Source organism: Eulemur rufifrons, chromosome 2 (genome assembly GCF_041146395.1).
Source record: "Eulemur rufifrons isolate Redbay chromosome 2, OSU_ERuf_1, whole genome shotgun sequence".
Taxonomy (NCBI): domain Eukaryota; kingdom Metazoa; phylum Chordata; class Mammalia; order Primates; family Lemuridae; genus Eulemur; species Eulemur rufifrons.
In genome coordinates this window covers 51,130,777-51,144,227 of record NC_090984.1, presented here as the reverse complement: position 1 = coordinate 51,144,227, position 13,451 = coordinate 51,130,777, and the positions used below count along the sequence as shown (strand labels likewise).

Here is a 13,451-nt window from a genome sequence, read left to right as displayed (position 1 = left end):
GAAATTAAATAATTTGCCCAAGTTCACACAGCTTTATAAATCAAGGAATTAGCATTTGCATTCAGTTCTGTTAAAATTTTCGGAGTTTAAATTGTCTTTAGTGACTTTAAGTTTTAAAAAAAGATCAGAGAAACTAAAATCATCATCTAAAACTTTACACTGACTTGAGAAAATAATTTTTATTTTAAAACCAAGATTTATTTGGAAATTTAGATAGCAGATATGATATTGGAAAAGCAGGGAAGTGATTGTCAATAAAATTAATGATCTAAAATGAAGATTATGTTTTCCTCAGGGTCTCCTAGCAAGCTAAATATGTACAGATCGGAGTGCGCTGTTTTCTAAATTCTGGGGCACTCAGGGCTTTCTTCAGTTTACAAGTTTAAGACGTGGTTCTTCGCTATGGCCGTTGGGTCTCATGTGGAACTCCAGGTTCTCCTTGGGAGAGGAAGGGATGACTTTTGTGCAAGGTTCCGAGTGACTGACTGAGGCCCCTTCCCCTTGCTGCGCGCCAGGTGCAGAACAAGCTGGACGGCTGCTGCTACGCGGTGAAGCGCATCCCCATCAACCCGGCCAGCAGGCACTTTCGCAGGATCAAGGGCGAGGTCACGCTGCTGTCGCGCCTCCACCATGAGAACATAGTGCGCTACTACAACGCCTGGATCGAGCGCCATGAGCGCCCGGCGGGCCCGGGGACGCCGCCCCCAACCTCAGGGCCCTTGGCCAGGGACGGGCAAGCTGCCCGCGGGCAGCCGGCGGGCGACACTGACAGCCCGGACAGCGTGGAGGCCGCCGCGCCGCCGCCCATCCTCAGTAGCTCGGTGGAGTGGAGCACCTCGGGTGAGCGCTCGGCCAGCGCCCGCTTCCCCACCGCCGGCCCGGGCTCCAGCAGCGACGAGGACGACGAGGAGGATGAGCTGGAGGGTGTCTTCTCGCAGTCCTTCCTGTAAGGGTGTGGGCGCGGGCCGGGCTGCCTCGGATGCACCCCCAATCTTTACACCCCTTCAAGCCTATGCCAGGGGAAAGGGGGTTCATTTAGAAATCCAGATGTGTTGACCATGCTTCACACACACACACACACACACACACACACACACACGAGACCCACTTTCAGAGAGTAACAGAGAGTAACCAAATGTAATCCAAAGGACTTTTTTTCCCCACTGTCTTCAAAAGATCTTTAAAATCCAAGCCCTGAAAAAAGGAAAAATAAAAATTACTGTCTTTGAAAGACCTTAAAAATCCAAGCCCTGGAGAAAGGAAAAATAGAAATTACTTCCAAAACCTCATTTTAATACATTTAATAAAATTTCTTATAGGGCATTCTTTAGATAAGGGCTTCCAACTCTGGAACATTTAAGAATTAATCTGGAGTCTTGATGTAGTGCCAGCGGCGGTTCCAAAAAAGGTATCAAACCAATAATTATGATCCTAAAGTTTATGCCTCTCAGAATCCACCCTGGTCATTTACTTTCATGATTTTACTATATCCAGTTGGATACAATTTATCATAACTCTTAGCTATTAAATTTTTTCAGGAAATTTAGTCTGGCTAGTTTTTATTTAAATCAAGAATTCTGTGTTTTGTATAATATTGAGTACAAATCAGCATGATACAGTATATAGATTGATGCCTGTGGGGTCATGATACAGTGTCTCTAGCCTTTTGTTCTTTCTAGTAATTAACAATTGTCAATTTTTAGAATTACTACAAGAATTTTGGTTTCTTTAGTATTTCTCTATTTCTCTTTTTAAGACCTGCTTCAGATTCTGAAAGTGATATCATCTTTGACAATGAAGATGAGAACAGTAAAAGCCAGAATCAGGTAAATATATACATAGAAATTACACCATTTTATTCATCATAAGGTGGGGGTATAAGGAAGCTAACACCTGATAAAAGGAAACGGACATCTGATACCACAAACGTCATGTAAAATATTAAAGCCTTTAATCTGATATGCAGGTGTAGAAAGTATCAATTTTAAAAACATCATTCATTTCAAATATATGCTACTTGTGTTTATATATAGCCCTTTATTTATTCACATAATAAAACATACCTACTTTTAGAAGAAAGAAGTAAATTGAGACACTGCATTTTTGTGTGTGTGATGAAAACAATTTCCTGAGGATTCTGGGAAACCAAATTATTGGGGAAAAGAATTGAATGCAAATTAACTAAACGGCCTAATCATAGAATTACCTTGGTCTGTCCCACATCAATTAATCTCGATTCCTTATTTTCATGGACCATCCTCTAGAACAGTGTTTTAACACCATGTATCATGATACCGTAATAGGTTATGAAATCGGTATAGAGGGTCACAACCAGCTTTATTTTATTTTTAATGCTGCAGAGCAGTAGAGAATACCAAAATTGCATCATACTTATAGTGAAGGTAAACTTTACTTATGGAATTTTTCTCTTATGATTATGTGTATGGATGTGATGTAAAATGTATTTCTTCATGTGGATCATGGTCAAAAAAGTTTGGAAAGCACTGCTCCAGGCCTCGACACACACTTGATTCTGCATCTTCCTCCATCAAGGCCAGCAGTGCCCCTTGGTGCTGGGGCATGGAGCTCAGGGTGGAGGTTTTTAACTGCTGAGGCTGTTAGTTGTTGCTGCAAGGAAGCATTCTGCAGCAGAGGGCTGGATACAATGATTTTATTACCAGAAATAAAAATGTAATTACCAGTAGTTATAAGGATGCATTCATAGTAGATAAAGAAAAATCTAAATGTTATCTCTTAAATAAGCAGTTCAATAGATTTGAAGGAGGCTTGAATGCATTAGCCAATGTGTCTTTTTATTTTTATGTTTTCATGTCCACTTCCTAATCCTGAGACAGTGTGTTTTTATAAGTACTTTTCTTATCAATTAAAATCATCTTAAACGCCTCTCAGTGTAAATGTATTAATTATAAATTTAACCTTAAATAATATTAATAGCATAAATAATGTCAACTACTGCTAAAGCAAAAGTTAAAGTTTTAACATTAGTTATGCATGTAATTATCATGGGGGCTCCAGATTTACAATCCTGGTTTTGCTCAGGTAAGGGCAGCATCCCATGGGCATTCTGATTGATGGGTAGAAGCCTCCAAGAGATTAATCCTCTACAGATAATCCCCAGAGTACGTAAATGCTTCCAGAGCAGAGGTTTTTTTTTTTTTCTTTGATAAAGGAAAAATGTTCAAAAACTTTTCCTCAAGAAAACCTAAATCAGAAATGGGCAAATACCAACAGATGCTTCTTCTGTACTCATAAGGATAAAAGCATTCAAATACATCTATCAGGAAAAAAAAAGAATTTTTTTTAAAAAAGGTATCATGTATTAGAAAGGAAATTAGCTGTAGGGGACAAACAGATTAACCATGTGCCAAAGTAGTCTAGAGGATCATTCACTGCAAGTGGCAGCTGAGTGCTTGTTCTTCAAGGATGTGGCCCTAAGGGCAGTGTGCCCTTTGATAATATGGTCACAGTGAAATCGTCTTAGCTAAAGATGGATTTCTAGTCTTCTGTTTCCAAAGTAAGCCTTACCACCGAAGGAAGGCGTTCCAGTAAAACTGAAGCCTTAAAATGTTAGCCTGTATACATCCTGCCCTTCTTACCATAGAAGGATACGAATGGGCAGAAAGAATTGACTTGGCAAGGAGTCTTTCTATAGATTACACATCTTCAATACCTACCTGTTTTCTATCTTCCCCATCATTATTTCGTGTAGCGACAGACTCGTAAACTATACAGAGGATTCTGGTAATAACAAACTTGCCTTAAAAATGCTGTGAGCCTCTAATGGACAGTGGTTGTGTTCTGCTAACTGACCTCCCAAGGCAATAAGATGGCCATGTATGTGGGGGGTGAGCACAAATCCTTAGTGATGATGTTGATCGAGTTTAGTTTCATCCCCATTTTGAGTTCCTGTGTGTTCCTCTTGGGTTAGGATGAAGACTGCGACGAAAAGAATGGCTGCCATGAAAGTGAGCCATCAGTGACGACCGAGGCTGTGCACTACCTGTATATCCAGGTGAGGTCCTAGTGTACAGCATGGTGACACAGCAACACCCAGTAGTGGCTGGTAGGCATGTTTCAGGATGCTGGAATAAGACAATGGACAGAAGAAGGCTTGCTGGCACTACCAAAGATGAATTGGCGTCTTTTCCCTCAACCTTGAACTCAAGCTTTTCTGTAGCATATCAGGAGGCACCATAGAGCGGCTCTGGGCTCAGGCTGTGGAAGTTCACATCCTGGATCCACCTGTCATAGCTGTGTGAGCTCAGCATTCTGTGCCTTGGTTTCCCCATCTATAAATTAAATAATAATAGCTATCTTATAGACTTGTAAAGAATAGATGAGGTGACATGTATGAAGTGCTTAGAACCATTTCTGAGTTCCATAAATGCTAGACTATGCATGCCCAGAAACTCCACTTTGTCCAAGCCAAATCTAAGTAAGGTATGACGCACACATATGCGTATGTGTGCGAGAGCCTTAGGAACCTCTGGGAGACAAGTGCCATAGGCAGTTCTAGTGAGGCGTTACTCAAAAGAAGCCCAGGCTTTGGCCTGCTCACCTGCCTGAGCTGCAGCATCCTGGGAAGTGGTAGGCCCTGCCAGCAGAGGGACGGCCGGAGCCAGAGAAGAGGTCTTTTCCTCTGCCCCGAGTGAACAGTCCTGTGGGTCACTGCTAGTGTTTTCAGCCTTAATTGCAATTAGGCAAATCTTTCAACGTGAGATACAGTACTGTGGGGAGAAAGGAACCCTCAGATAATTGAAGTGTTTCAGAAGGGACTAATTAGGTAGTTGCTCTCATAGGGTTGGAGCTGGTTTTAGGTATTCCCTGACATAAATATCTTTGAGGTACTGCTTACACAGATAATAAAACATTCATCCCCCAAACCACTATTGAGTATCTATTATGCACTGTTACCCCCTAAACAATTCTAATGAGACAGAAATACACAAGCAAGTGCACTGGAGGTGTGGTAGGATGGTGGTGTGGGCATCAGAGAAGGCAGTGTGAGGCCCTGACTCAGACCTGGAGGATGAGTCAGAATTTGCTGACACTTGTTCTGAGGGCGAGAGAATGAGGGCTGATCTTCCTTTCTTTAAAAACAATAAAATTGTTCTTCATGAGAAATCTCAACTCTGGCACTGGTTGAAACATATAGGCTACTTTCATAAATCAAATGCTATGTGTTGATTTAAGATTTAAATGATGCTGCATTGTTTTCTGATACATTAATACAACCACAAAGGGGTGAGACAGAGCCTTTTCTTGAATGTTTTAATATTTACAATGTTTTCCTTTAGACTTGAAGGTCATTTGTATTCAATGTACTAATAAGAAAAGCTAATGACATCATTAGATTAATTAGCCCTTTTTGTAAATTTAGGTTTGGAAGCAATCCTATAAAACAATAAATAAAACTTTACTGTATTCTCAGTTTTTTCATATTATTTGTGACAAGGATTTTAAACAAGTCTCTTTTTTTTTTTTTTTTTTTTTTTGAGATGGGGTCTCGCTCTGTTGCCCGGGCTAGAGTGCTGTGGTGTCAGCCTAGCTCACAGCAACCTCAAACTCCTGGGCTCAAGCAATCCTTCTGCCTCAGCCTCCCGAATAGCTGGGACTACAGGCATGCGCCACCATGCCTAGCTAATTTTTTCTATATAGTTTTAGTTGTCTGGCTAATTTCTTTCTATTTTTTTTTAGTAGAGAAGGGGTCTCGCTCTTGCTCAGGCTGGTCTCGAACTCCTGAACTCAATCAGTCTGCCTACTTCGGCCTCCCAGAATGCTAAGTCTTATTTCTTTAAAGAGCAATAATATAGAAAATTAAGAGATGGTCAAAAATGGTTATGTTGGGATGCCAGATTGTGCATATTTGCCCCCAGTGTATTTTTAATGTGGTTGGTTATTAGCATTATTAACATCATTAACAAATGCATATTTACCCCAAGGTAATTTTTTAATACTCTTGGTTTCTTTCTTCAATGTAGAAAATCGAGTCTTTCCCATAACTGTTTAAAATCCATGGTATAAGTTTTAAAATAGAGGATTACATTAATTGCAATTATGCTCTTAAACTTTTGTCTCATCCAATTCTGCCTCTTGTGTCCTGTCTGCAGATGGAGTACTGTGAAAAGAGCACTTTACGCGACACCATTGACCAGGGCCTGTACCGAGACACCATCAGACTCTGGAGGCTTTTTCGAGAGATTCTGGATGGATTAGCTTATATCCATGAGAAAGTAAACGTCACAACATTTTGTATCTGAAAATTTACATTTATATGAATTTATGACCGAATAAAAAAATCAAATGTGAGAATGAAGAAAAACTGAAATAGGAAACTATGGGTTTTGTATGAAATAGAACAAATTGTCAAAAGACAAGAAAATAGTGCAAAGTATCTCTTTTTTTTTTTTTGAGACAGAGTCTCATTCCCCCAGCTAGAGTACAGTGGCATGATCATAGCTCACTGTAACCTCAAACTCCTGGACTTAAGCAATCCTCCTGGCTCAGCCTCCTGAGTAGTTGAGACTACAGGCACACGACCTGATGCCTGCCTAATTTTTCTTTTTCTTTCTTTCTTTTTTTTTTTTTTAGTAGAGATGGGTCCTCGCTCTTGCTCAGGCTAGTCTTGAACTCCCTAGCTCAAGTGATCCTCTCACCTCAGCCTCCCAGAATGCTAGGATTACAGGCGTGAGCCACTGTGCCCGGCCCAGAGTACCAAAATTTAAAACACTGATTGGGGGAGGCAGTGGAAAAATAAAATAAAATACAGTAAAATAATAAAATATAAAATAAAACACTGATAGAACAGGGATCAGCAAACTATGGCCACAGGTCAAATCCAACCCACCACCTGTTTTGTATTTATATGGCCAGTGAGCTAAGAATGGCTTTTATATTTTTAAGTGATTGTTAAAAAATCAAAAGAAGAATACTTCATGATACATAAAAATTACGTGAAATTCAAATTTCAGTGTGCATCAATAAAGTTTTATTGGAAGATAGCCATGCTCATTCGTTTACATAGAGCCTATGGCTGTTTTTTGCCATAACAACAGATTTGAATAGTTGCAACAGGGACTGTATAGCTTGTAAAGCCTAAAATGTTTACTATCTGGCCCTTTACAGGAAACGCTTGCCAACCTCTGGGTCAGAAAGAAATATTTGAACATATATGGAATGTGAAGATGATTCCTTGAGTGGTTTAGAATAAAGCAAAAGTGTGATTAATACCTGCCAAGTTATTTGATTCTAACTGAATCAGTGCTGCCCTTCCCAGGAACATGGAGAAACCAGAAAGTCATCTAGCAAGGAGGGAAATGAGATTCTGAGTAACACTTGTCACACGTATAAAATGTCATTTTAAAGCTAGAAATTGCCATTATAGTGTAAATGCTAATGGACCTAGCTTCAGAATGAAACACTGCTTACAGACTAAAAATTGGACTGTCTAATGCATTAGCCAGTATAAATATATCAGTTTTTTCCTTTGCCTCGATTTGCTTTAACCTTAAAATGTTTATACTGCATCACATTTATTCTGCCAAGAGAGAGCTGTAATTTATACATCTAGTTTATAAATGAGTTGGTGGAAGCAGAATTTTCAAGGTTGGAAATAAAAATGAGTTCTAATAAGGGCCATTAGAGCTCTATGACTGTAATAGCATCTTGGAGTTCTAGAGCCGTGCTTCCTCTGCTCTCTTCCTCTCCATCGAATTTGTTCAGTATTTGCGAACCATTTGCTGTCTAACACTGGGCCACACCTAGAAATACAGGGAGGCACAAGTATGTGGCAAACCCCATGCTTGAGAGAGACTTCTTGTTTTTGGAGGGACCCAGAATTTACCGCCATGTAATGGTAAATGAGATCATACGATAAAGTGCCTTTATTTCATTTAATTGTTTTGTATTTTATATTAATAATACATGAAGCAATAAACATTATGAGCCCTTAAGAAGAAGAGAAAGCAGAGTTCATGTAACAAGTACTCGTTGAGCACCTACTGTGTGTCCTGGCAATGCAAAGTTGAATTGTTGGGATTGCTGTGGAAGGCTCATGAGTGAGTTGGCACTTGGCCAGTGTTGTCACAGTTCAAATGAGTGGAGAACTGAAAGGATGTCCTCGGTGGGGGAAACAGTGCAAAGAAAGGAATAGAAAAGGAATGAAATGGTGTGTCTCCCTGACCAGAGCAGGGGCTTTGTGATGCAGCAGAGGGAAAGGTAATTTGGTGAACCCAGTGGAAGGGGCCTTGGATGCCACAGGGAATCCTTTGGAGTTCACCTGATCAGGGTACACCTGGGCAGAACTGGGAGATGGCAGAGCGGGCATAGGCCAGTCGGGAGACAGTGCAGAGGCCAGACGGCCTGGGCCAGGGTGGTCTGTGAGAGAAGACTCCTCCGGTTTTCATCACTAGGTTGGCCTTTCAACTTAGGAAACAGGTGTACTGATAAACTGTGCATGAGAAGCATTGTTGGTTTCTTTACTCTTTTCCAACAGGGAATGATTCACCGGGACTTGAAGCCTGTCAACATTTTTTTGGATTCCGATGACCATGTGAAAATAGGTGATTTTGGTTTGGCAACAGACCATCTAGCCTTTGCTGTGAGTATTTTAAAAATTAGACTGTCCCCCCCAAAATGGACCCAGATGCCTGATAATCCTGAAAGTGTTAGAAGAAAGGATGGTAGAGTTCGCTGAACTCTGCTGTGTAATCCTCAGGAAATTACACAGTGCCTGAAGGGGCGCACTGCAGATGGTCTTTTAGGCTTTGAAATGGTGAATACAGTTTAGAGCATTCTACCTGAGGGACATAAAATTACTGGCTTGTGAACAATATTTAAGTCAAAAGCATACAATACCTTATGAAATAATTTGGTATTTTGATCTCTCGTGCCTGGCACTGGTTCAGGTGCTTTACGCTTGGATGGCTTTTCATTAGTTTGGGGAAATGAAGCTCAAAAACATAAAACAGCAGGGGATCATATGGTCGTGAGGATCAGGAAAGGCTGTATAAAGACAGCGTTTCACATGGCCTTGAAGAAAGGGTGGGAAGTCCAGCATGCCAAGGTTGAGAGTAGGCCCTGGTGACACCAGGACACGGGATCCCAGAGAGGAGGCACAGCATAAGCAAAGGCCCTGCGGTGAGCAGACACAGCTGTTCTAAGACCAGGGTGTTGTCTCCTTGGCTGGAACTGGGAGGTGCAGCGGAGAGTGAGGGAGGATGCTGGGCGGTTGGGACGTCACTGGAAGGGTGGGCAGTCTTGTAGGTGGCAGGCCTTGAGGAGGAGTTTTACTTCATATCGCAGGCCAGAGTTATTAGACACCAAGATCTGTAGGAAATGCAGTTAATTCCAAGGGTAGGCAGAGAAGGAAAACAGGACTTGGATTAATAATGGTGAAAACAGCCACAGGGGCCAAATTAGAAGGCGAGGTTAGGAGTGGAGAGGGAGGAGGCGGGAGAGGGACAGTGAGGACGTGGTTCTGACCAGAACGGTGGGGCACGCTGAAGAGTGCTGAGACCAAGGAAGGGCCAGATGATGGAGATCTTGATCCCTAAAATAAAGAATTTAACTTGATATCTGGAAAGCTGTTGTATAGTGAGGTAGTTAAGAGCACAGGCTCTGGAATCCCACTGACCTGGAGTAGAGTCCTATCTGTGCCACTGCTTTGTGGCATGATCTTGGGCAAATTGATTAACTTCTTACTACCTCCTCTGTAAAACGTGCTGAATACTAGTACCTACCTCAAAGAGTTGTCAGCAAGGTAAGATAAGAGTGCAGGTAAAACACCTGAAACACTGCCTGGCACTGAGAAGGTAGAAGCTGCTGTTATCTATGCCGGTGCTTATGATAGGAACCTGTGGCGTGAAGGCATAACAATAGTGATTCAGGGCGTTGCTCGAGACAGATGTTCCAGATTTCGAGGAGGAAGATGAGGCTGCCTAGGAGGTGTTAGCGACGAGTGATAGCAGGTTTGGGGACCAGCCTCGAGGAGAGAAGAGTAAAAACTGACCCAGAGAAAGTAACAGCAATGGGAAAATAGAAAGATTAATTTGTAGTTGGTTTTAATATACTCTCACATTTTTGAAAATAGATTCTGTTTTTGGCATTTGCAACATGAAAATAAATTGCTTTCTAGAAGCTTTTGGGTATTTCTGCCTTGAAGAAAGAGTTGTATAGTGAGTTGCCCTCCGCCCTTTTGAGCTCAGTGGATTTCCTGTGAGCCTTGCATTAGTGGGTTAACTAAATGAAAACAAATTGAGATTCAAAAAAAGGCGTTATTATTCAGATTTCCATGCATGTCATATTTTTTTCAGTCAGTATTAGAGATGGAAAGGCCAGCCCTTTGGAATAATATAACATTTTAACTGGATATCCGACTTACCTGTGTTTTTAGGCTGACGGCAAGCAAGAGGATCAGGCAGGAGATCACTCAATGAAATCAGACCCTTCAGGTAAACCCAGAAGGTTCCATACTTCATTCGTGTACTAAAAAGAAGACCACAGAATTTCTCAACCTGAAACCTGCTTTTTACTTGTAAAGTTTTTATTCTAAAGCAAATTTTCATTATTCATTAGACTTAACAAATTATAGAAATGCTTTAATTTTTTTTTCTTTTCAGTGTGTTAATTGTGCTTCAGAACTTTAAGAAATTAGAGCTTCAGTTAGAATAATTGGCTCCCTTGGGTAGACAGTCACACTTAGTCTAAGCCCAAGTGGTACTGTGAGGTCACCTTTTGACCCTGTCCCTTTGGGGTCGTCTTCTCTGGCACGGCCCCTCCCCTGCAACGGCAAAGACATCCTTGTGTGGCATGGAGCGTGTGGCCATGTCTGACTTAGGGTTGTTCATTTGGTGCGGTGCATGCTGCTGCTTCCTATGGTTGGTGCCGACGGTTGACAGATCACGCCTCACTTTTAAGAAACTTTTTTTTTTTTTTTTTTTTAATTTGCCTAATCTTTAGGTCCTGTTATTGGAAAGCTTTCCCTCTCTTTTCCTCCACACAGGCCATTTGACTGGGATGGTTGGCACTGCTCTGTATGTAAGCCCGGAGGTCCAGGGAAGCACCAAATCTGCATACAACCAGGTACAGGGTTTGTGGAGGGAAGAGGCAAGGTCTCAGGAGTAAGCTCACAGTAAGAACATCAAGATCACAGCATTTGGGATTTAGTTACCAGCTGAATAGTCAGGAACGTTCGCTCATTCGCACTCCTTGCAGAACACGTGGTGTCCGAGGATGGTGACCAAAGCTGATGCTGCCAGGAACTTACAGTCCACCCATCCATCCGAGGAGTATGTGGATTAACCCTGTCCTGGGCAAGGTCCCAGGAACACAGGGAACAGGCAGTCACGTGAATAAGGCCCCAGCCCTCAGGGAGCTTACCCAGTGATGGATGAAACAGATGATAAACAAGCAAAAAGTAAAAGAAGTAATCACAAATTGTGACAAGGGCTAAGCAGAAAAGAAATGCAGTGAGGTGACAAGAGAACAGTAGGGGGCATCTTCTTTAGGTGACTGACCAGAGAAGACCTCCCTGAGAGGACAGCATTTAGAATAAAGGATGGCAAGGGACAAACCATGCAAAGTTGGGGCTGGAGAATGACAGGGAGGGAAAAGGGGTGCAGCAGAGGAAACAGCATGCATGAAGACAAGGCCGTGGGTGAGACAGCTTGGCATGTTTAAGACAGTCAATAGGAAGGTCAGTGTGGCTACAGTGTGGCCAGCAACGGGGAGAGAGGCACAAAGTGAAGGTGGAAAAGAAGGCAGGGGTCAGATCACGCAAGGCTAGGTTAGCCAGGGTAAGGAGTATGTGTTTACTAGGAAGTGCACAGGCAGCCACTGAAGAATCTTTTACAAGAGAGTTCACTGTGGCTGCTGCCAGGAGGCTTCAGAAGTCCAGGTGGAGTGGCTGGTAGCTGGAACTGGAGCGGTAGCAGCAGAGATGGGGAGAAGTATGCCGATGTCGGAGGGGAAAGTGAGATTTTCCCATCGGAGTGGATGTTGGCGAGGAAGTGGAGGGGAGTAAGTCCAAGGCTCGGGTTTCTGCCTGGAGCACCTGGGTGAAGGGCAGTTGACCAAGGTGAGGAAACCTGGTGAAAGACATAGGGGGAAGGAGGGGAAGATGGCAGGAAAATTCAGTGTGAGGCATGTTAATTTGAAATGCGTGATGAGAAATCTGATTAGAGATGCCCAGTAGGTTGTTAGAGACCAAAGACTTGAGTTCAGAGGAAAGATGAGAGTCAGAGGCATAAATTTGAGACTCATCAGCACACAGACAGGATTTAAAGCCATGAAACTAGATGAGATCACTCTCATCTAGAGAGTGGAGATAAATATTGAAAATGTATCAGGCAGGCCATTGGCATCAAAGAAGATTCTCAGGCTTGCAGTGGAAACTCAAGCCTGGGTCTTGGTCCTCACAGGGAGCATCGGGCAGCAGTGGGCGAGGGTGTGGGGAGCTGGACTGCATGCACCGTGCATGTGGGAGGGCACCTTTAGTGTCATCTTTCTGAGGTCAGTTTGGAAAAGTGTCATGAAATCCTTAAAAGTGCTCTGCCGTTTGGCTCAGAGATTCCACTTTTAGAAACTTATCCAAAGGAAACAACCAGGGACGTCTAAAAAGATTGATACGAAAGAGGTCCATCACAACATTGTTTGTAATAGTGAAAAATAAGTGTCTAAAGTGGGGGCTGGTTAAATGAATTATGGGACTTTTGTATAATTTAGTACTATATGCCATTAAAAGCATGTTTCAGAAATCTGCTTTAGAAAAATGATAATAATAGCATGTTAAAAACATTCTCAATATCTTAAATGAATAATAAGTTAGAAACAGTAGTATGGTTCTAGTTTTGTAGTGTGTGTGTGTATTTAAAAAAAAAAAAAAACAGTACACATCTTAGACATCAGTAGTAGTAAGTATTGGTGCTTTTCTGTATGTTCTACATTTTCTATGCCAGTATGTGCAGGCAATGAGAATTTAAGACTTTGGAAGTCACCGGTGGTATTTCAAGAGACTCTCTTACTCATCTTTGGGTCCAGATTAATTTAAGAGTGCTTCTTAAAATGTCTTCCATTTTCTTGGAAGTGGCTTCTCTTCGCAGCTGACAATGAGCAATGTTTCCCTTAGCCAGGTCGTGACCAGTTTCCTCAGACACGCTACCTTCCAAATGCCACCTTCCCCTCTGCAGCTCCCTACGTTGGTTTTCTCTGCACTGTGCCTGCGCTTTTGCTTCTTTTGTATTACTGCCATTTATTTTTGTTTTTATTCATTAATTATTTAATAATTATCTTGATTATTTATATCCTTCTAGTTTCTTTGAGTTTACTCTGTTTTCTTTCTCTGGCTTTTTATGATTTGCTTTTTTGTTTGTTTGTTTTTTCCTAGCTTTACTGACAAATAAAAATTGTATATGTTAAGGTATACAATGCTG

The 13,451-nt window shown here is 41.8% G+C and overlaps 1 protein-coding gene across 1 annotated transcript in view; it reads left to right on the top strand.

Moving 5' to 3' along the window:
* The window catches only part of EIF2AK4 (eukaryotic translation initiation factor 2 alpha kinase 4), a 96,245-nt gene that overhangs the window by 44,102 nt on the left and 38,692 nt on the right, over nt 1-13,451 (top strand). Inside the window, exons 12-18 of the mRNA XM_069484768.1 lie at nt 516-946; nt 1,757-1,826; nt 3,950-4,033; nt 6,132-6,254; nt 8,516-8,620; nt 10,415-10,472; nt 11,024-11,103. Coding sequence (XP_069340869.1) covers nt 516-946; nt 1,757-1,826; nt 3,950-4,033; nt 6,132-6,254; nt 8,516-8,620; nt 10,415-10,472; nt 11,024-11,103 — 951 coding nt within the window. The remainder of the gene's footprint in view (nt 1-515; nt 947-1,756; nt 1,827-3,949; nt 4,034-6,131; nt 6,255-8,515; nt 8,621-10,414; nt 10,473-11,023; nt 11,104-13,451) is intronic.